Source organism: Cataglyphis hispanica, chromosome 15 (genome assembly GCF_021464435.1).
Source record: "Cataglyphis hispanica isolate Lineage 1 chromosome 15, ULB_Chis1_1.0, whole genome shotgun sequence".
NCBI lineage: Eukaryota > Metazoa > Arthropoda > Insecta > Hymenoptera > Formicidae > Cataglyphis > Cataglyphis hispanica.
Window position 1 is genome coordinate 2,286,471 of NC_065968.1, and position 24,769 is coordinate 2,311,239.

The following is a 24,769-nucleotide window of genomic DNA, read 5'->3' on the forward strand; positions in this document are numbered from 1 at the left end:
TAAATGAGCACGTTGTTTCTCTCTGTGTAAAAAAAATATAACAAACCATAATCAGTTTGCATCGACTGAACGCTTTTTATCTATATGTATATTTGACAATAAAAACGGTTAGTGCTTTCTTCGAGATATTTAACTATTAAGTGAAGTTATACAATATTATATATGACCCGCTTTTTTTCTCATTTGTATAAAAAAGTGAAAACTTGATAATATAATAAAATATTTTCTAAAAATCATTAAAACATATACATCTACTGTCAAACACAATGATATACTTTTCTGATACTTTCGAATGTGCAAAAACATACAATAAAATCTACTTAATAATCTTATATAAATAGACGATAGATAGAAAATCATGACTCTTTTTACAGTTTTATATAATTGACATTTCTTCTTAATTTCGCGAGAAATCGCACAAACAGAACTCAATGTCCAATCGGACAAGGGTAGAGTCCTTTAAATATCTACGATTTTAGATATGCTATAATATGGCGCAATTATAAATAATTATAGAGTTCAAATATAGATAAATTTTTTTCAAATAGAATTTACAGTAAAAAGTAATCGCGACTTTTATCACATCTAGCTTTTTGTTTGTAGATACAAAAATTACATTCTATTTTTTTTTAATTTAAATATAAATTGAAAACAATATTATAGAAAATTATATATATATATATATATATATATATATGTATATAAACAATAAATATTCATGATATTTTGACTGATAATAATTTCTCGCGCGACTGTTTCTTTCTTTTTAAATTTTATTATTTTAATTACTGAAGGATTTTAGCAGAATCATATCGTGATGCACATGCAGCGTTCTGCTCTACTTCAGCTAATCTTAAACAAAGTAATTCCAAGTACTGTATTATCCAACTAATTTGTTATGCAGATGCAATTTCAATAACGCGATTTGTCGGTATGTGTATTCTCTGATATTATTTCAAATGCTTTTCATATATCTCTCTCTTCCTACAATATTACATATTTACTTAGATTCACTTTTTTATTTGCATTTGCATCTCTATTTGTCATATACATATATGTAATTTATACATCACAATTGTTTCTTTCTACAATTTTATATTAATTTTATTTGAAATATTAGTGCACCTCTTTCATGTAGCATAGATGCTTTGCAAGTGCGTATAGTTATCCTTGATGCTGGCTGTAATTATTAAAAATTTTTACATATTTGAATGCATGAAATATTTTTTTTTATGAAATTAATGCATGTATTTGTGTTCTTTTTCCTTTTTTTTCTTTATATCTCTTATTTACTTTATATATATATATATATATATATATATATATATATATAATAATAATAATAATAATAATAATTATATATATATATATATATATATATATATATTATTTTGTAGTTTTTTACATGACAATTACTGAAGATGGCCCGAAGTGAGATTGGAACGTTTGAATAAATTTATCTGCCTTATATTCGAAAGTTTATCATTGCGCTTATTTTATATTTAGTTCTTATTATCCTATTAATTATTCTAATTTATATTGTTTTATTTAAAACTTTATTGATTTTATTGTTGATAATGGTATTTGTCATATATAATTGACATAATTGGCATTATGAAAAAAGTGGCTCAATAATTAAAGTAATAATTAAATTTGTTCTTCCTTAATCAATGGAAAGCGCTAAAAGAAAGAGAAGGAGAGAGAAAGAGAGAATAAAACATAATAGGCAGAAAATAATATTAGCAGTGCGCTATTTTAAAGGTCTTACAATCCCTTCCGTAGATTAACTGAACCAGACAAGACTATAAGAGAACTGATGAACGAGTAACTGGTATCAGTTCTCAGCTTTCTTTACGCAAGGACAACTCCTAGTCTCTAAGCGATCGACTTTGTCTGTGTGTGTGTGTATATGTGTCAAGTAAGTACAGAAATTCTTCGCCATTATTTTTAAAAATATTTGCCTTCGTGATTAGTCTGAAAGTATAAAACTGATATATTTAAAAAATAAGGTAAATCAATAATAAAAAAAATGAGAAAAAATATAACTAATTAAAAAACAATAGACAAAACAACAATAGATATTGCGCGATAGAATCGTTCTAATGTAAATATTTTTTTATGTAAGAAAATAGTTTTACAATAAAAATATTTTAATCTGTGAAATTTGAATGCTTTGAAGAACTTTGAGAACTATACAATTTATTTAGAGATATTTGATAATAAAGAAAAAAACAGATAAATTTATAAATATTCCAAAAAAGAGAAATTTATAAATATTTCAAACAATTTTTAATGATTATGATTTTAAAATATATATAGTTTTAATCTATATACACATTTATCTTCTTTTATATTTTTATAAGATCTTTTTTAGAGATCATTTTCATTTTTCAAACTTTTAAAATTAGAACTGCTTATTTCATAAATTACAATGCAACACAACAATATTTTTTCTTTTAAAATATTTAAAATCGGTCTGTGAACACACATAAGTCATTTATTTCCATATTAAGCAAGAATCAATTGAGTTAATTTATTTCAGAAGTTACTCTACAGTAATTTATACTTCTTAAAGATTTACTTATTATTTTGTCTTATGTCAAAACATTAACAAAAGCATGAAAATTTCGTAAACTGTTCTACTATTTTTTTTTAATATCTGTGCAAATCCTGAGCACAAGTTTCAACAGTGTCTTTTAACAACTTGGAAATTATTTAAGTTTAAAGTTTATATTGATTCTTATGAAAAATCATGTAGCACTTATTGACAAAAAAGAATATTGTCAACAAAATAAAAATTTTCACATATATTAAAAAAACTCTAAAAAATATTTATGCTTGATTTAGATTCACTTACTCGCATTTAAAAGTTATTTATCAAATATTGTAGAAACATATTTTTATTTTTATTTTTACATTTTATAACCCAAAATCCCTTTCTGTAAATTACTCGTTTTTTGTTTCTTGCAGTTGAATTCAAAAAATATTTATAATTAAATGTTTTTGTCATAAATTAGGAAAAATATTAATTACAACTATTTTCTTTATGAATACGTTAAAAATCATATTATATTGAGATACTTTTATTCTATATACGGATTATAAATAAAATAAAAGTAAAGAAGTAAATAGCTACAGAATTTTTTGAAATTAATCGCATCTTTAATAACAAATCTTCTTTCTTACGCAATACAAAAAAAAGAAAGAGTTGCTTTTTGTTACCATTAAAAAGTTTACATACAATGCAGAGATAGTATCTTATAATTTGAATAGTTTAATTTTTCATAACATGTGTAATGTAGTTCCATAGAAATTGTACGAGAAATGTCATATAAATTATATGCATAAATTAGTTCTATATTTTTATTAATGGCCAAATTAAGAGAACACAGATTAATATAAAATAATGCGATCAATTTGTCTGCGCGGAAAAGAATCAAAATTCTTATACATTTCAAATATTATATATATATATATATATATATACAATTTTATATATATATATATATATATATATATATATATATATATATAGGGTGTCCTGCAAAGATTGTGCCAACGCTCGTAAGCGGGTAGAAGACAATAAACTGAACCTCTCACGATCGTTGGCACAATCTTTGCAGGATACCCTGTATATACACATACGTATATTATAAATATATAAAAGTTAAGTTTATATAAAATATTTGTGTGTGTGTGTGTGTGTGTGTGTGATTAACGTAAATTTAGATTCTAATCATATTTGGAAGCAACTTTAATTATGACTTTATAGCTATCCATTATCCATATTAATGTTGTACTCCTACGTTAGTTCAGATCTCGTATAAAATAAAAATCTCATAATACAAATGACGTACACGAGCTTTTCAGAGCGAAACGAAACCGGATTTTCGATGTTAAGTGATATATTATTGCAACACTTGGAAAGGTGGTGCGTGCGTCATAAGCACGTATATATACAAGTCTAATCATTTATGTATTGGCATTTCTATTTTTAATTTTCTTTATTAAATAACATATGACGTACAAATGAAATTAAATTTCAAGATACAATCGTTTAAATGATTATTTCAATTTGATCACTTATTCACTTTTGATTGATATGGTATATCGATACTTTCGTGATTTTCTTTTACTTTTTATGCGTCACTTTCTCTGACCGCTTATTCGAAGTAACATTGCAGCTCGAGTAATTATTATGTAATATGATACCGTATCATCGTCGTGGCACAATAGTTTTCTTTTTTCACGCCTGAATTGATTTATAATCAACCAATCAGGCTCATCGTGTAGTCATGCACATCGTTGACGGAAATCGAAAGAAATTTTCGTGATAGATACAAGCTAGACAGAGAAAAAGCAATTATGAAACTGAATCAACATAAATAATGAAACCTGAAATGCATCACCGCACTTTAGAGATTTCCAATATTTTTCGATACACGATGTAATAATTTCATTCTCTCTTCTTGAGAAAAAGAAAAGAATAAATTTTACTTAAAGACATAATTAATATATATAGAAATGTAATGAGAACATAGTTCAATATTTAAAATTATCATCTAAAATTTAATCACATTTGCAATATCATGTGAACAATTAATTTTCAAATTAAATCCGCAAATCGGTTCCATTGATATTGTTCTATGTTATGTTTTTTTATGTAATTGAATATGCGAATGAATATGCGAATCGATTATCGTGATGAATTGACAAATTCACTTCTACGTATAGTCAATAAGAGAAAAAAGTATATCAGAAAAGATAATGGCGGATCACGAAAAAAAATTTAGTATCATTTTACATACTCGCTATTACGCACCTAAAAAATAAATCATAAACTCGAATACTATTTTTACTTTTTTCATAATACACAGATTTATACTAAAGCAATATAAGAATCGCTTGCTATGTAAATTCTTTTACATATTTTATGTTTTATAGAATTCATTTACTTGTATAGAATTTTAAGTCAATGCAAAAAACTTTACATTTATTTTAAAAATTAATTAATCAATTTTAACATTTGTTTTAACATTCTATTAATTTTTGGCCTTTACAGATATTTATTAATCACAAGAAAAATTCAACACTTTAACATGAAGATCCTGTTGGTATTCCTGGTTTGCGTGACCCTCACGTATTGCAGCAAAACTAAAAAGCAGATTCACGATCAACAAATAGTTGACAATTATGAGTTTGAATATGTGGACCACGGTGCACCCGCATTAAGCTTGATCGATTCAAATTCTCATTATGTCGAAGCAGTGCCCGTCGCGACAGTAGCTGCGAGTGGTCATCGTTCAAGCCTCATTCGGCCTGGTTACAGCGTGGGTGGCCCTTTAGCGAGTATAGCTAAAGGTTAGATATGTTTAAACTTGACAATTATTCTTTTTTCTTCCCGCGCGATAATGTCGACGCTAGCAATAAATAATTGTAATACGCGTAAATAGAGATAATGTAGCATTGCACGGCTGAAGATCAGCGATGATTAGCCAGACTTTACTCAATAATAATTCTCTTATTAAGCGTTATACAAAAAAAAATGATAAAGGACTTTTCGACTCAGTTTAGTCCGCTCTATCTGCACACGAGTTTTGTCCCCATTATTCTGAGACATCCTATGTATATGGATACCTTGGTTACAGGAGCCGCTGATCAGGCTCACACGCAATTGAACCAGCAACCGGTAGCGGCTGGACAGGCGGCATATGTAGCCAAGAATACGCTGGCCCAAGCGGCAGCGCAATCCGCGGCAACGGCCGCTGCAGCCTTGGCTGGCAAACAAATTATTGTAATGGGTCTAGAACAACAATCGAGGGATGCACAAGTCGCAGTGGATGGTGAAAAGCAACAACTTCAACAGGCTCAACGTGCTGCCACAGCCGCAAGAAATGCGGCGCAACAAGCGATGCATCAGGTGCAAGTGATAACCACAGCGTTAAACGCGGCGCAGGCGACCGCCGAACATGCCGCACAAGCAGCGTCGGAAGCTGCAGCCGAATTAGCCGCGCAAACGACGATGGTGGGCCAAGCTAAGGCGCGTGCTGAAACGATAGCTGAGCAACTCGCGGCGGCGCGTTTAGATTTTGACACAACGCAAGCAGCGGCACAAAAGGCCGCCAATGCCGCCCAAGCTGCGCAGAGCAATGCAGCGGCCGCGGCCGCACATGCGGCCAACACTGCGGCCGCGACTGCGACCGCAAATCATCATCCAGTCTCTTTGCACGCCGAAATCGCTGACGAGCCTCTTAGCCTGATCAATTCCTTACCCGTAGACGCATTAAGTTATAAAGATTATCACCTTTAAGGACTTATTCCGCGCCTCGCGCCTCTTCCCTTCATTCCTTTGCAAGTGTATGGCGGCACTTGCCCATTCGACATGGCGACACTAAAAGTGTCTGAATCCCTTTTGCTTCTTACTAATCAGTGAGGCTCAGTATTTGTGCGCATTATCACCAATTGTGCGTTTTCTTACCAGATTGCACAATAAAATATTGTTGCCATAGACTATATGTTATTCTTCCTTTCTTCCTTTCCTGAACAATGTCTAGAGTTATTCTTAGTCATTACGCGCGCACGAACTTCTGGTATAACACATATTACATTGATTTTTCCTTAATGAAAATTTAATGAAAGATGTCTGATTGTGTAGATCATTATTTAATATCGAGAATTGATATGTTTTGACAAAGTAAATTACATTGAAATGATTAAATATGTAGAAAATACTATATCAGTTGTTTAAAATATTGGTCAATTAAACGCTACTTTACTTCAATGCGAGTGAATTTTCAAATGCAATTTGATCAAATATATATACGTATTTAAAAAGCCTAGAAATAGCTTACAAGGCCTTTTAAATTGACGCATACATGTGTGTGTCTTGTATGTGTACTTAATATGTAGTGTTGAATGTATTATAAAGTATAACATACACATGTGAAAAAATAATACATTTTCTAAAATTATCCAACTAAAAAAGATAACTCAAATGTGATTAATTTATTGCAGCTCATTTATAAAGTAATTAGATGTATTAACAAGTAAGTGTATTAACAAGTTCAAAAAAGTATATTTTTAATTGATTATAATTAATTGTTTCAAATGTGAATATTGAATATCACAATTTGACATAATAGTAAAAAGCATATATAAACAACAAAAATAAATATAATTATAATACAAAAAACAGGCTTACACTTTGATTCAGCAATTTTTTTGAACGGATCAAGCAGAAATTTCACTTTAGCTCAAGTATAAGTGTTTTTATCGCGGCTCGATGATAAGATGGACACCGCCTTTGACCGTAAGTACAATGGGCGCTTCATCAAAAGTAAGTGGAATCGGAGTTCGAGAATGAAGTTTAAACTTGTACTTCGACAAAAGACTTACAAGTCCAATTTTTGTTTGCATGTAGCCAAATCTGGTACCTAAGAATTAATGATGTTGAAGCATTGATAACGACGAAATAGCTTAAAACTAGGCCTTTTAAATTGTATCATAGACACTGATACAATCTAAGAAATAATTACTAATTTGCACACGAATATAAGAAGCGCATACAAAACTATACATAAGATCAATATTTTATTTTAATTATATATCGCTCGTAAATCTATTTGCGAAAGGTTATATTACAATGCAAACTTGAAAGTGATATACACATGTATATGGCATTTCGAATAAAATGTGTTATTGCATTAAAATAAATACGACTCACTAATATATTTTAATAAAACCTTTGACATGACTAATTCCATAACAAATATTAAAATAATCAAATCAAATATTGAAAAAAAACATTTTTAAATATTTTTTAATATTATTGCAAGAAATATATCTACTATATATAAATAAAACATTTAATATGATTGTAAGTTTTTGAAAGCATAAATATTAAAATATTAAAATATTAAAACATTCAATCGATCGCGTTGCTAAATTTATATCTCAAATTACCATAAAAGTTTATATAAAAAAATTGTACATTTAAAAAATTGATAATGATTGTTAAACAACAATGGTACACAAAGTTGATGAATAAAAAATAGTATATAATATGTAAATTAAATAAGATTATTCTTACCAATACAAATTCGTGGTCCTTCTCCAAATGGCAAGTAAGCATATGGATGTCTAGCTGCTATCTTATCCGCGTTGAATCGTTCAGGATCAAATTTATCTGGGTGCGGATATATCGATGGATCCCGATGTAATCCGAATACCGGTATAGTAATTAATGTCCCTTCCGTCACGCGAATATTTGTTGTTGGAAGGTCTAATTCCTTGGTGCAGACGCGATTTAAGACAGGTACAGGCGGATATTTTCTCATAGTTTCTATAATATATAAAAAATTATTTTTTTTTAATATAACCAATTATTATTAAATATTATATAAGGCGCATTCCACGTGTCAGGGATCTACCTAAAAATGAATTACTTGGGATTTTTAAAATGATCATAAATACATGTTTTAAATAAGATATTGATCAAAGAATTTTTTCCTATTTTTAAAAGTAGATATAATTTTTCATTTATTTACTTAAAACAAAAAATTAATTTTTTATACTATTAAATTTTTCTCATTAAAATTAACTTATTTATCTGAAAGTACCTAAAAAAATTTATGTTTATAAAAATTTTTTATATTTTATATTTTGTAATTTTATATTTTATATTTTGTATTTTGTAATTTTAGTTAAATGTCAAAAAACAAAAAATTCCTTAAAACGATCTATACTGCATTCACAGAGAGAATAACTACGTTTCACTCAGCTTTGGGCAGAGTGGTGATGGCGTGAGGGATTTGAGCGCGCTATTTCAGTGCCGTATGCGTATCGATCATATATCGCGTCAAATGTGTTAAAAATTATGCACGCGGGTCTTCTTTTGTTTATAGCTGCATCTGACCTGTAAGTTGCAAGATTAATTTGGAGGCGTAAAAAAAAATAAAATAGGCGGTCGCACCAACGGGATCTGATCAAACCGGACAAAAAGCGTGATTAATCTTTCCATGAATGCATTATACCTCCAATATCTTGGATACAAGACATATGGCACTTATTTTGTTGACCTTTAACCTTATACAATATGTATAACATGTTTTCTGTATAACATCAACATGTTTTCATGATCATTGTAAAAACTCCAAGCAGTTCATTTTTAGGACCCCAGACACGTGGAATGCGCTACACACACACACACACACACACATATATATATATACACATACATACATCAAGGTGTCCCAAAAATTTTGACACACCCGAAGTGTGAAAGTAGATTGAGCCAAACTGAGTCGAAAAGTCCCGTACTACTGTTATGGTCTATCTCTTTTAAAAGATAAAAATTGGCTACGTTTGGACACCTTGTATATAAAACTTATATATCGTACTTGCCATTTACTACTTTATGAAGATATGTCATTTCATTCACAGCGTTATAAGTTAGTTCACCATGCTGTTTTAACATTTCGTCAATTTCCTGACGAATTTTATCCTGTATGTCTTGATGTTGAGCTAATTCGTATAGACAGTATGTCGCCGTTGTCGAAGAAGTTTCAAAGCCAGCCAAGAAGAAAACATAAGCTTGTGCAGCTGCTTCCAACATGGTAAGTTTATTCACAGTTGCTAAGTTTAAATAAAATATCATTATTTCAGAATAATTGTGACCAAAAATACTTTAGAAGAAAAACTTTAAAGCTGTTTTTATATAATGTATATATAATCAATATCTTTATGAATAAATCTGTGCATCTATATATTAAATGTATATGTGTTGTGTGTACATATAAATTATGAGTGTCATTTAAAGACCCACTACATAGCGTTATTCTTTACAAAAAAATGAATCAAAAAGTTCTGAATCATTTTTTATTTCACTTAATAAAGAAGTAATTATTGAGGAAAGTCAGGCCATCGACCTTCCGTATGTCAGTGAATCACGCGCCTAATAGTGCGCTTTATAAAAAAAAATAATTAAAGATTTTTTGACTCATTTTTTGGTGAAGAATACGCTATGTACTTAGTGAGCGGTCTTTAAGTGACACCCAAAATATCCATATATGTCTATATGCATATTATTTTTATAAATACGTAATTCTGTTTCTAAAGCATAAAGAAAACGTTTGTGTGGGAAGGTGTGTATAAGAGTTAAGTAAAAGCTAATTTAAGAGGTAAGTAAAAGTTAATTTTAAATCAATATAAAATACTTATTTACAAGATATATCGTTAACATCTTTCTCATCGTCAGCTTCGACATAGCCTTTCTCCATGAGTTGTATGAGAAGATTCATAAAATCGTGCCTGACGATATTATGAGTTTGCCTATATTCTACGTTATCTCGAAACATTTTCGTAAAGAATTTAGTGACACCCCGATCTGTGAAAGGAATGGAAAAGAAATCCATAACTTGAGGTGCAAACATTAATAGAGCGTTCCAAAAAGGTCTCTCTTCAAAGATTTTCTTTCCCCAATGTCGAAATTCGTTATTTGGCTCCTTCATGCAGTTAGACTTGATTCCAAAAGCCGTTGACATAATAATATCCGTTGAATATCTAATATTTTAAATATTATTTTAATTAATCTTTCTTAGGTAAACATGTATCAAAGTTACATGTTTATTTGAAATTAACTGAAGTGATTATGTGTACCATATATAAAATGTTTAGTACATACAGAATGTCTGATAATAATCCATTCCATAACTCATAGTTCTACTCATAGCTCCATTCATAATCTGCAAGTAGAGAGAGTTAAACCGAATAAAAAAAGTCTTCTACTGTTTTGCAATCTTTGCAATAATTAATGAGATAAATGAGATTAATTAAAAAAAATAGAGCAATTCGCACAAGTATAAATACAACGAGAAAAAAAAGACAACTCAAAAAAGTATGTTCACTAGGCGCGTGAAATTTTGGGAGGAGCTTTACAAATACAACTAGGCGATTTGGTACATGTACCAGCAACTAATAATATATATCCTGCTTCATTGCTCGATATAGCGTGTTATCAACCAGGTAAATACCAAACTGATTAACCATGCCTCTATCATACAATACAAAAATACATAATACAAAAATATGCGAAAACATTCTGGTATATATTGGTACATGTACCAAACGATCGCCAAAAATCGCCTTATTACGATGAATGGTACATAACAACGCTGGATTCTCGTGCCCTAACAATCATATATTAATGAGGTCACCTTTTCTCGCCGCATGCTAATTCTCGCGCTAATTGACAATTATTTAAAATTAATATCTCATTAATTATTGCAAAGATTGCAAAACGATAGAAGACTTTCCTATTTGGATTAATATTCCCGCTCTATCTGCACATTACAGTTGGGACGACTATTATCAGACACCCTATATGCATATCTTTTTTTCCGAAATTTTGTTTGTCAATAACTTTTTTTATTTTTAATTATTAATTAATCGTAAGCTATAGATGCCTCGACAGTCTCAATCAGCAAAAATTGATTTCAAATTGATCGCAAAATTTGCAATAAAAATAATATTTATTCTATAGGTTTGTTCTTTATAGCTGAACTGTCTGCACTAGTGTATACGCTAATGACATCGAAGTGTTCTTTATTGCAATTTAACACAACACAAATCCGTTTTTTATTGCAATGCAACACAGCATAAACTCGTTTTTTATCGTAGTACAACAAAATTTAGTGCAACAATTCACTCGTTGCATTAAATTTTGAAGAAGGACAACCAGTGCAAGAACCGGATAAGTTAATAATAATGGGAGAGTTAATTTTATAAATAGTAATAAAAAATAATTATAACTTATTATAAATATTAAAGTAATCTAAATATTATAAATATTAAAGTAATCTAAATATTATAAAATAACTTATTCAATATTAAAGTAATTAGCAATTTTTTTAAATTAAGTTATAAAGACTAAAATTGTATTTTAATTTGAAAAAATTTAGTGGTACAATCAATGATACAAATCAAATTTGAAGAAAATTCTGTGTCTGCTTGGGTAAGAATGCAAGAGAAAGGGTGGAATCCCTCCTTCACCCATGCATAAGTATCATAATCAGTATTTTCCAAAAAAGTAACAAATTATACAACATACACAAACTTCAATTTGTTATATTTTCTAAATCAATGTCTTCCCCCATTTATTTCTTACGGGAAATTACTCAGAAAAACTTCCCTTATAATAATTTAAATGGCGACAAAATCGGAGGTGTGTTATCTTTTATACAGTTTTATCATTTATATAATTAATATTATATTATATAATATTTTTTAATAATTTGTTTAATATTATATGATGCACCATGTTGATTACTGCACTGAATGGCATTGAAATATTTTTTATACTTGTTCATATTAGCTTGTTCTCGCTTGCTAGTTCAGTTCAATTCAGTGCAACGTTAATTCAGTGCAGCTATAAAGAATAAAACGTAGGACAAGCTACTAATGTTTTTGCTATGCATTTGCAATTTTAATTTGCCTTTCTTTCTAAATTAGCGTTTACATTCCTTATTATTTAAATTTTTTTACACATTGTTTACTTTTACACATAAAAAAGGGCTTACCTTGCAAATATATCTTTTATCTCAATGCAATCTCTCATCTGAGCTTTGTTCTCTAAATTTTTTGCAAACTCTTCGCCGCATTCTTTCAGAATCATGAACATCTGCTTTATTTTTCCTGAAGTAAAAGTGGGTGTCAACTTTACACGTAAATTTCGCCATTTTTTCCCAGGCAATAAAAACAAATGGCCAGACAATGGATCAATTCTTTCATTGCAAAACATCCCACGATCGTGGAAACTCGCGAATTCCTTGGTCAAAACTGTTCGAATAAGATCGAGATCAGCGATTACCAGATTTGGCTTGAAAAATGTATACATCCCAAAGACACGATGATCTTTATATTTCATGTAAGCGTCACGGAAGAGTTCACCTATTAACAAATTTCACATTCAATTTAGCTTTTCAAGTAGAGATACAATAATTTAGCAAAATAAAATATTTGTAATTGCGTGTGCAAGTGTGCGTGCATGCGCACGCGCGCATAAAAACTATAGATGTAGGAATAGACTGCGCATATTATGGCCCATATTCATAATCCGTTCTTATATTTAAGATTTTCTCGAGTATGGTCTTAAGATGCTGTGCGGCTATTTCATTGATTGAATAGGGTCTTAAGTCGACGCAAGACCAGACTTAAAACAATCTTAAATATAAGAACGGACTATGAATACGGGCCTATGATTGTTTTTCGATATTCAATGAAAATCTATAATTTACGTAACGTACACTAGATTTTCAATACTGATAATGAATATCGGAACCACAGACATCTATAAGATATCAGACTATTAGACTTCCTAGATAGTTTCTAGATTTCGTGTACCCGAAACTTATGTATTTATATACGCATAGACAGCAGACTTAATAACCGAATGCTAGAATGATTTAAATTTTATGTCCTCCGCCTATGGGTAACTGAGTAAATGTATACTATCGATCTATCAGAGTGATCAAATATAAAATGTATACGTATAATGTATAAAGTTAAATAATTTTATACTCAAGAGATTTTCGAAAATCTCTTAATAAAACTAATAAAAATTAATATTTATACAAAACTTGATTTTAGATCTACTTATTTGTTTAAAAGTTATTTACTAAAAATTGTAGCAAAATACTTACAGCAATCCAAAATTTTTTTATAATTGACTTGTTTTTTTTTGTTTTTTGCAATTGATTTCAAGAAGTATTTACAATCAAAAGTTTTTGTCATAAATTAGAAAAAATATTAATTACAACTATTTTCTTTTATGAAAACGTTGAAAAGTATATTATTTTGTGATACTATAATTCTTTTTATAATCCAGAGATTTATTTATTTGAGTTTTCAAACAATATAAACTTAAGAAATTCTAATATATTTTTTTAAAAGTTTGATAGTTATTTGCTATTATTGTATTGTCAGTTATTGCTATTATTGTCAAAACATCCTTAATGCATGATTATTAGTTTTTATGTAAAGATACTCACCTACTGACAGTTTTCCAGTCACATAAGCTGTCAAATTACCAGCTGGCACAGTAGGTTCGACATAAAAAACACCCTTTTTGCGCCAATAATTAAGCAACACATATTTATAATATATGTATACAACACTCAGAGTAATAATGAAAATCCCGATTAATTCCGCGAGTAACATCATGAGTTAATACACTCTTGTCTAAAATATAATAATAAATAATTTCAGTGTTAGAAATCCAATTTTAAACTCTTTTATGCTTCTAACATTTGCACTATTCAGAACATTGAATGATAACATTAAATATAAAGAAGCGAAAAAATCTTTATATGATATAAAATCATTACATGAAATCATTACATAAAATCTTTATGTGATATAAAATTATATAAATTAAAAAGATGAAATATGAGTTTTAAATATGACTAATAACATGTTAAAATTGAAACTTTGAGCTTCAAAATATTTTTTTAATTTTTTGTTTACGATCACTTACAATAATTTCTCGAATTTCAGCGATTTGAAAATAATTCAAGTTTTGGGGTATAAAAAGTGTTCCTTATTTTTTTATTTTAAGTAGTGTTTTTTTTCTAATAAAAATAAACCAAATTTATATATAATCTATCATAGAAATGTGCAATCTGTTCGAGATTCTATTCTAAACAACAATATTTTTTATGCAGTGATACATATGTTAGATGATGTTAAAATAATCTGTCGATATTATCTTTGCTAAAAAGAAGCGTTTATGAATAATAATCCAATAATATGTATGACAATTGATATTGTAAGACATATATTAAGTATGTTCTGCTTATATCAATGTTTTCAAGTATACTGAAAGATATTGCATCCTGAACTACTCTTTTATATAAGAAATGAATGCTTGCGATTGTTGTTTACAACAAATTATTATTCATGTTTTAATATAACAAGGTATGTTCATGTTGTCATTGCATGTGACGGAAATAAAAGGTGGTGTAGTATAAGTACATATATTTCCTATATTTTGTTATGTAACTTAATAAAGGAGTTGATGATGACTTGCTCGTTTTTTTATGTTTTGCTTGTTATTAGTAGTTTTGATCGAGAAATAGATTAAATCACTCGCGTGTAAGAATTTCGCGATAAACACTCGCGAATATAATATAATCATATTATCTTATCATTCTCCATCATAATTGTGTCCATCTTTACTTGTTTTGCATTAACAAGTTTATGAACAGATTTCTGCAAGCTAGAGTTATATAATTAACATTATAGAGTGATGTTTCTTCTTTTTTATTTTTTTTTTTTGTACTATAGGATATTACACAATAGGACAGAAAATCACTTCTTCTTTTTCTCCAAAGTGCGATAGTATGTCTGACAATTTTTTTTACGCTGAACACAATGCCATTGTCTGAATTTACCTAGCATGTCAATTTGTGGGGGAATTTGTTTTTAATTTAAATTGGAAAGAGATGTGTTCATATATAGATAGTTCACTGATAGATACATCTTATATATTTTATTTTCAATTAGCGCCATTTTTAAAGCGGTCATCCACAAAAAACATCCATTTTATTGTTATAATTAATACATAACATGAAAGCATCTTTCTCTGTTTATTCATACAATATATTTTAATACCAAAGATATATTTTACATATTGTAAAAAATAATAATAAATAATAATTACAATATATACAATTCTAAGTAGAACTTAAATTAATCTGATAAAACATAAGTCTTTTATTAATTCTCACAAGTGACGAAACAATATAATAGACTAATGAGTATAACTCTATTATGCGAAATACAAAGTTCATATGATAAACGAGAGATTAATTCTTATATTTAGACTGATAAATTGTATTTTTTTTAGCATATTGTATCATATCGATCTCTTTACTTATGTTAGTTAGAGAATAAGAGCTTTGATTATTCTTTATAGAATAAAATTAGTATAGGAGATATATATGTAAACTCGTAAAATGTTTCGCAGTATAATATGAATGAATTAAATATCGAGAATGGATTAAAGACAGAATGTATGCAGAATGAAGAGTTTTGATGGGCATATAAAACGGTAATTATGATAAATGGCGATTAATTAAATGATTATATGCATATTTCATAGCACAGCGCGCTCGTCCTTTGTGTCTGAATCCTGGAGTGAGAAGAATTGCATTCACTGAAACAGATTTTACAAGGTATAATATCAAATGCAATGCCAAAAAAAAAAAATGCATTTTGTGTATTATTACCCATGATGTAAAGTAGAAGCAAATTGTTGACTGTATTACCAATCCATGCAAAGAGAATAAGACAGAGAATTGTTGCACTGTAGTACTATAATAAGAATAAAAAAAGTTTAAAGTTCTCAGTTTTTAAATGCAATCTATATATAATACATCCAGTTAATTTCGTAGTATCATCGGCAAATTAATTTTTTTTAAAAAGACAATTAAAGAGTAAAAACTCTTCCTTTTATTACATAATTCAAAAAAGATAATTCTAAATATGATAAAAAAATAATTTGCATCTTATTAATTACATTTCTCTTGACGAATAACAAGTTCTAATGTGCAGTTTTTTTTTTATATATATAGAGTGTCTAATAATGACATTTATAAAAATACATTTGTAGGGTAATGTTCTTTGTAATAATAATAATAATTGATAGCTCTGATTATCTTTTACTATAATTGCTTGTATATTAGATGTCTAAAAATATAATTGTGCATTTATTAGATATTGTCATATATCGAAAGATCAATGCCTATTATTGTGGGATATACAGTGTCCAGTAAAGATTGTGTCAACACTTGAGTAGATAGAGCACAGTAAACAGAAAAGTCTTTTACCATTTTGCAATTTCCGCAATAATTATTGTGAAATATTAATTAAAAAGGATTGGCGAATGAGTACGCGGCTAGATTGTGGGACATAAAGACATGCCGGCGGCGAGCTTTGCAGCTGTCGTACGAAAACAAAAAGTTTGACCTCGCGCGTATACTGTATATCGCATATGATGATAGACATAGATCTCTCGATACGTTACAATATTTAATAATTGCACAACTATATTTATAAACGTTTAGTATACAAGCAATTAGAGTAAAGATGTAGCAGAGCTATCAATTATTATTATTATAAAGGACACTACTCTACAAATGTATTTTTATAAATGTCATTATTAGATAGATAATCAATGTTGAAATATATATAATTTTTCTTCAGAAATTATTTCTAATTGTTTTAATTGTCTAAATCTTCCCTGTTAAAGAAATCGTCTATACTGCTTATATATCCACAATTCACTGGACATATAGAGTAAATTAAGATAAACTAATGATGCACACTTACGATATTAGGACGATCATGTCGAATTTTAGAGATACATGTCCATGCGCCTTGTATCTGTAGTATAATGTTTGAAAGATTTTGACAGACCTCAATCAGCTTTTTTTCCTTCTGTCCTGTCCAACTCTGTATGTTGCACAAGATTGAGATCAAAATCGGCGCAAGATAATCAACAAGAGCAAATATCAATAGACATACAGATATCATTGTCAGAAGGGTTGGTTCTAGAATCCATATTACACTGCAATAGGAGAAATATTCCTATTTTAACAAATCTATGTAGGATATCCCAATATCTTTTTATATATTATTTTCTGAGCTAATTTAGAGATATAATTTTTCTCCATATCAAAAATTATCATAATTTCTTATAACTTTCTGAAAAATTTTATAATATTGTATATCTTTATAGCTAAAAATTACAAATTAAACATACAATTTTATATTATAAAATCTATTTGTATGAAATTAATAAAAGAGCACATTGTTTGTTTTTTTTTTTTTATAATTATTAGAAATTTGTCTCAAAGTATCTCAAATAGTTTTCATTGAAGAAAAATCAATTCAAATTTGAATTGAGTAAAAAATATATAAAGAAAGGAATAATCAATGATTTTGGTGAATTATAAAAGGAAGATATAGTTTTTGATTATATAAATATTTAATTTACCAGAATATCATTGTTACAAATCCGACAATCAGCCCAGGATGCCAACTACGTTCCCATAGCAAAATGGAATTCAAGGGTAATATTATTTCTCGCCAACATTCCATCTTACGCTTTAGTTGTTTCATGTGCTTTTCCTAAAATAACATCGCATTATCAGAAAACGAAATTGAATTATTGTCATTAATTTTTTTATTACGTACCAAATATAAAAATGTATGTTATTTACTAGAGATATTTTTGTATCAGTGGCGATTCTCAATCATATAATAAAATAGATGCAATTAACTAGTTTACCTTCTCGATCATTCCATCATCCGTCATTGTGTGATAATTCGTGATATACTACGGCGTTTACTTCAACAGCGATTTGAAGAGGGAAAAGGAAAAGATGCAGAATGCAGTACGCCGCAAAGCTGCGACGCGTAGAATTTCAACTCGTCAAAAGTAGTAAGAAAAAGAATTTTGTTTCGTTAAGAAATCCGTATACGTACAGAATCTATCCACGTACTATCATCTCAAGATACGCGTAATTTTATCAAAAGATAGCTAAATTTGCTTTTTCGGAATCAGCGACGCCGACAATCCATTCGTGCGTCGGTATGTCAAAAAAAACAAGCGCAAAACGTCAGTCAAAGGACAGGTTGAATCTGAATCCAGGGGACATAGAGAGGGAGAGGGAGAGGGAGAGGGCGAGAGAGAGGGAGGGAGGGGGGAGGGGAGAGAGAGAGAGAGAGAGAGAGAGAGGATAGAAGGAGGAGAAAGAGGGGAAGGCAAGAATAACAATCGACTTCTAGCTTCGAGAGTACGATCGAATCTGGCACGCGATTGGCTGTCAGCTGTCAGTTTAAAATGTTGGTTATTGCGAACGATGCGGTGCTAATGTTGTGACGTTAAGCGTTTTCCTTACACCTTACGCTGCGCGCTCGAAAGTTAGACAGAGAACTTGTGACTGCACGCGAGGCCTGGCCGAGATTACGCTACAAGCTTTCGGCGATTATGGCTGCCGCCGTGAGCTCCGTGAGTATCCGTTATTAGTTACTGCAAAGCGAAAACGCATTTATTCATCGCGGCGGCAACACGTCGCGCGACGTCTTCTTGTTTATCTACCTACCATCTACGCTTTTTAATGCGCGCGCTTCGTTCGCTGAAATGTTCGTGCCGCATGTGAGACCGATACCGCGAATCGTACGTTCTTGCAGAATGTGGAAAATTTGTCGCCGCAAATTATCCGCCGGGTGGCCAAGGAGATGGCAGAATTGGTCGCGCAACCACTCGAGGGTATTCGTGTCATTTTGAACGAGGCGGATGTCACCGATATCCAAGCTGTCATCGAAGGTCCATGTAAGATTGATCGACATTTTTTGGCTTCTCGTGCTTTCTCGGTCCTTCATTGTTATCCAGTTATGTGGTTGATAGATACTTGGAACGAAGCATCCTTTTATCGACCATAACCTAACCTAATCTAAATAAATTCAACCTAACCTTAATCTAATCTAACCCACATTTCATTCATTCATATTGAATTGTGTGCTTATACAAGTCTCAATTATAATTAATAGAAAAATATGATACATATAGGATGATTCTAAAGATTATTAATAAACTTCGGATGCATATAGAAGAATCGGAAAATAGCAATTTTCAATTAGGAACCCATGCTCTCCAGTAATCCTGAAACGGTACTACAAGCCTGACTTGATATCTTTTGATTACTTCTTTTGGCATATCAAAAGCCTCGTTTACGAGATACTAATGGACGACGTAGAAACACTTATAGCCAGAATAATTGTAGCACCTGACAATGTTTGGGAGATGTCTGGAATATTTGAGAGTGTACCAGAGTTCAATGATGCAATGCCTGCACCGAATAGTGGTCGCCACTTCGAATATCATTTAAAATATATAATACAAATATATAATACAATATTATTATATAATTCGTGTTCATGTAACCTTTGCTTAGTTATTAAATTTTATATAAATTAAAATTATTTCTCTCATTGGTATGTTAAGATTATTTCTCTTATTGGTATCCATAATGTAATCTAGTTCTTTACATTCAAAGATTTGTATCCAGAATTATTTTAGAGAACATGAGTTTCTAGTCAAAAGTTACTATACTATATTGAGACTTTTCTATATGCTTTATACATTCTTAAAGTTTGTCAGTAATCTTTAGAATTATCTTATGAATAAGATTAATATATTTGGATACATTTCTCTTCTAATAGCTGGGACTCCGTACGCTGGTGGTTTCTTTAGAGTTAAATTAGCTCTTGGGAAAGACTTCCCACAAGGACCTCCAAAGGCTTATTTCCTCACAAAGATTTTTCATCCCAATGTAGCAAAAAATGGCGAGATATGTGTCAATACTTTAAAAAAGGATTGGAAACCAGATCTCGGAATACAACATATATTACTGGTATGTGATTATGATTATATCATATCATAAATATTTGCTTATTATTTGTATATTTTGTTCCTAGACTGTAAAATGTTTGCTAATAGTGCCAAATCCTGAATCTGCTTTAAACGAGGAAGCTGGCAAATTGCTTTTAGAAAGTCACGATGAATATTCAGAGCGAGCAAAAATGATGACTGAAATACATGCACAGGTAAATGTTTTATCTAAAAAAGTTATACGACTTTCTTTAATTTCACTGATATGAAGTTATTTGATTTCTTTAGGGAGGTGGAAAAGGTAGTAAAGTGGGTCTGGAAAGTTGTACCTCTTCGGAAAATGGAGGACCTCTTCCAAAAAAACACGCGGGTGATAAGAAATTAACAGCGGAAAAGAAAAAAATGTTAAAAGACAGGAAGAGAACATTGAAAAGATTATAAAAATAAATCATTATTTATCTGTCTTTTGTAATTTAAAATATTGGTATATGGGGTATATGTTGCCTCGTATTGTATACAATTATTATTACATAGTAAAATTTTATTATCTAAACATGACTGATCTTATTATTAAATATTTAGAGAATTTGATATTTCTAGTATGCAAAAACACAAGAAGAAAAAAGAGAAAAAGAAAAATTGATCTACATTTTGTGGAAGATGAAGTACAATTCTGTAGCAATCTTCATAAGTGCGGGCGGAATTATAGTAATAGCCTGCTCTCTATGCTATTAGCAAATATTTTTACATATGTACAAAATGATACAATGTGATTAAGTAAAATAAAATGTGTCTTCGCATAATGTATCTCAAGTGTTGATATTTTTTAACAAGAATTGAAATAAATATGTATGTGTCATATTTTATTATTTTTTTTTATTCGTTTTATAATATTTAATATTTAAACACCTTTTTTTATTGGATACAGCGTTACATTTTTAAATTAAATCTTGAAATGTCTGTAAATTTTAAATTATGGAATATAACAGTAAGTAAAATAGTATCAAAAGAATCATATATTAAGAATATTCTTTTTAGGTAGGTAATAAAAACTTTTTTTACTTTAATAATAATCTTTTTTATTAAAAAATCTTTCATTAGTTTTTCTTCAGTCTTGCACCACTTGATTGTAATTTGTATGCTGCACGATTAAAAATGCTTACATTTTCTTACATATCCATCACTGTATAATTAAATATATTATTAGTATGTGACTAGTTAACAGTACGCGTCACAGCCTTAATCCGCTATAAGTTATGCACTAAGCACAGTTATATAATACTTATTTATATATGAAAGAAATAATCCACCAAATGTGGATTACAAAAATATCTTCTCATTGTTCATATTCTAAAATCAGCTACTACCCTAAATGGGTATAATAAGCAAGTTTTTGATACTTGACATGGTACTTAGAATAGAATCAGATTGTGAGGGCTAGAAGCACATTCTGTACTTTGATAAACAACAACTTTTCGAGATGCATCTCATTGTATTTTTCATCTGAACACACACGCACGATAGTACATACAAATCCATACAGTCTTTACAATTATAAGTTTGTTCTTTTTTAACTTTCTTATTGTATCACATAAAAAAAATCTATGAACGTCTACGAATGATATTTGCGGAGATTTTGTAAAACTGATTATATCAATTTTCGAAAGAATCGTCAAAAATAAAAACTAAAAATTAATAAGAATTTCTTTACATTTTACTAGAAAAAGAGTGCGACATATATGTATGCATATATACATATATATCTTGATATAATTGTATTGTATGCTTCATGAAAATAAGGGCAACAATGTGTATTGTGTTAAGTCAGTTTGAACAAAATCTGAATAGAGTGAAAGAATTTTGTGATATTGTTACTTGACTTCCTTCACATATGCTTCTAATTCCGCATCTAATTCCTCAGCTGTGGGTGTCTTTGTCGCTTGTCGAGTGCCTCCTCTACCTCCACGCCGAGCACTTCCACGACCTTAAATTTCATAAAAGATAATATCATATGTTTAAAGACCTCTAAATATATTTTAAATAAAAACTTCACAACTCATTTATAACAAGGAATTTTTAGATAATGAATGCACTATCACTTTTACTATTATAATTTAAATTAATTGCATTAACAAATTACCTCTGACTGATCCTGTGCCACGATTCCCCCTAAAACGGGTCTGAGGTCTCTGTGTATAATTAGTACCACTTGGTCTTGGGCCACCACGGACAGAAGTGACTGGTAATTCAGAAGTCGCGACTTGTATGTTCATTTCCCGACCTGCCGATGTATATCATACATTGGAATAATGATTGTGAAACATATTTGTGCAAATTATAATTCACAATAATCTTTGCAACATTTTCTCTAATGTTGCCCCATTGCACAACTTTTGAAAATGATCAAATAAAAAATGCTCAATGCTTATGCTGCAAGATATAAACTGGAAATAATTAGACAATTAAAAAATATTTATATTTAAATATAGGTGCAATTTTATAATTAAGAAAAGGTACATTAAAAACTGAACACAATTGTGTATATTTAGGTGCATACCATCTAGAGGTACTCCATGATATTGTTTCATTGCTTTGATAGCATCCGCTCGTCTTTCAAATATAACATCTGCAGAACCTAGAGAACGACCTGATCTATCATAATGTACTGCTGCCGATTTTAAAGGTCCGAATTCACTAAATAATTCCTAAAACATATCATTAACACAATTAGAATTCCTGCATGAATTTTCTGTGTAAAAACATGCTAAATAAATCTATAGCTATGAAAATTAATACAGTGAGTATCAAGTGTTCATTTCGGTAAAATAATTAACTTTTTGCAAATCTGCACACATTGATAAACAAATTATATAATAAATTATATAGATTTTATATAGTCATATGTTTGATTTGTAATTTCATTTTATTTAGGATACTCAAAAGAAAAAAAAAAGAAATAAGATCTACTCTATATAATATCTTTTAGTACCTGTATATCTGAATCTGATACGCCAAAATCTAGATTTGATACCAAAAGTTTGGTTGTTCCTGCATTGCCTATTATACCACGACCAACTTTTTTTATACCATCAAACATGTCATGTTTCCAAGCGCTGTTTACATCACCCTATACATATAAAGTATAAATTTTAATAAAGAGAGAGAAATTGCTCCTATAAATTATATTCTCTTTAAAGTAAAAAAAACTTTTATATAATACTTAACAAAATATAGTTTTTTTTTGTCAATATTGGATATTTGATTATAAAAGAAATTAATGCCAAAACTTGCAAAAGAGAGAGAGGGAGAGAGACGTGTTACTTATTTTAAAATAGTAATTAAAAAAAGTTTTGCTATAAAAAGTGGATTCTATATTTGACACGCGCGCACTTGCTAGCATTTGTATAGGATTTATTCAGCCAATTCAATACAATATGAAATGAATAATCACAGAAATGAGCATTTTGAAAAACTATTCCATTTCATGTATGTACACGCAATCGACGCATACGTATACATATACATACATATGCGTGCGTATTACACACATCACACGCAAACCATATGCGCGCGCGCGTGGTCACGAATACGCGCACTACATATATTCCAGAAAAATTCAGTAGAGGAAAGCTCGATGAAATGTACTCATCGTTTTCTTACCCTTGTATATGGCAAAGAGCTACGTGCAATACCGCCGCGATTGCGTCCTCGCATGACGCCACCGCCGACCCTTTGCGTCCTACGTGCTCCTCGACGAGGCGAATTGCCGGCACCTCTGCCGCGTCTACCGCTGCCTCGCGCCCTAGACCCCTTGGTTTGTTTGATGATGTCGTCCAGACTCATTTCTATCTTATCCACCATCTTCATTTGTGCGATTCGCAATGAGACTTAATTGCCGCGTAAGAGAAACACCGAGGTAAACCAACCTCTCTAACTGTCGTTTTTCGTGATGGCGGCGGAGCAGGCGGTGAAACGAAAACGAAACCGAGAAACAGCGCCGCAGAGCAATCTGGGTATTCCGATTTGCTGCTAAGCACTGACGGCCATGGGTTATAATATGCGAGATATTCACGAGAAAAAAACTGCGTGGACAAATTTGCTACGTGACGCCCCCTAACGACAAGAAAGAAATTAGAGAAATCAAATTCTCTGCACCAACCAAATGTGTGCTATGTTCCAAGGTTATGTTCCAAAATTCACTGAGCGATTAATGACGTCATTGCATTATCTCTGCCAATAAAAAACTTGAATTTGTAGTAGAATATAGTGATTAATTGATCTGGAGAGCTATTACAGTTCTCGAAACGAGAACCGTAA

General features: G+C 30.1%; 5 protein-coding genes across 5 annotated transcripts; 2 read left to right on the forward strand and 3 right to left on the reverse strand.

The window, feature by feature from the left end:
* The first annotated feature begins 1,839 nt into the window (after positions 1–1,839).
* Positions 1,840–6,508, forward strand: LOC126855311 (translation initiation factor IF-2-like). Its single transcript, XM_050602852.1, has 3 exons — positions 1,840–1,918; positions 5,063–5,361; positions 5,649–6,508. Exons 2-3 carry the CDS (start codon positions 5,100–5,102, stop codon positions 6,308–6,310), a joined length of 924 nt encoding a protein of 307 aa, XP_050458809.1. The 5' UTR covers positions 1,840–1,918; positions 5,063–5,099; the 3' UTR covers positions 6,311–6,508.
* Positions 6,509–6,986: 478 nt separating this feature from the next.
* Positions 6,987–14,867, reverse strand: LOC126855302 (probable cytochrome P450 6a14). The gene is made up of 7 exons (XM_050602829.1): positions 14,761–14,867; positions 14,046–14,234; positions 12,576–12,945; positions 10,223–10,560; positions 9,403–9,633; positions 8,090–8,341; positions 6,987–7,433 (listed from the first exon to the last, which is right to left on the reverse strand). The coding sequence occupies exons 2-7, from the start codon at positions 14,215–14,217 to the stop codon at positions 7,270–7,272; spliced, it is 1,527 nt and encodes a 508-aa protein (XP_050458786.1). The 5' UTR covers positions 14,218–14,234; positions 14,761–14,867; the 3' UTR covers positions 6,987–7,269.
* A 662-nt stretch (positions 14,868–15,529) lies between these two features.
* Positions 15,530–18,664, reverse strand: LOC126855323 (ADP-ribosylation factor-like protein 6-interacting protein 1). Its single transcript, XM_050602868.1, has 5 exons — positions 18,347–18,664; positions 18,053–18,186; positions 17,386–17,623; positions 16,284–16,368; positions 15,530–16,210 (listed from the first exon to the last, which is right to left on the reverse strand). Exons 1-5 carry the CDS (start codon positions 18,371–18,373, stop codon positions 16,110–16,112), a joined length of 585 nt encoding a protein of 194 aa, XP_050458825.1. The 5' UTR covers positions 18,374–18,664; the 3' UTR covers positions 15,530–16,109.
* A 257-nt stretch (positions 18,665–18,921) lies between these two features.
* Positions 18,922–21,259, forward strand: LOC126855321 (ubiquitin-conjugating enzyme E2 S). Its single transcript, XM_050602866.1, has 5 exons — positions 18,922–19,069; positions 19,252–19,393; positions 20,284–20,474; positions 20,539–20,667; positions 20,741–21,259. Exons 1-5 carry the CDS (start codon positions 19,049–19,051, stop codon positions 20,891–20,893), a joined length of 636 nt encoding a protein of 211 aa, XP_050458823.1. The 5' UTR covers positions 18,922–19,048; the 3' UTR covers positions 20,894–21,259.
* Positions 21,260–21,924: 665 nt separating this feature from the next.
* On the reverse strand, positions 21,925–24,475 carry LOC126855317 (THO complex subunit 4). The gene is made up of 5 exons (XM_050602861.1): positions 24,113–24,475; positions 23,442–23,579; positions 23,010–23,157; positions 22,593–22,733; positions 21,925–22,436 (listed from the first exon to the last, which is right to left on the reverse strand). The coding sequence occupies exons 1-5, from the start codon at positions 24,317–24,319 to the stop codon at positions 22,324–22,326; spliced, it is 747 nt and encodes a 248-aa protein (XP_050458818.1). The 5' UTR covers positions 24,320–24,475; the 3' UTR covers positions 21,925–22,323.
* Positions 24,476–24,769: the final 294 nt, after the last annotated feature.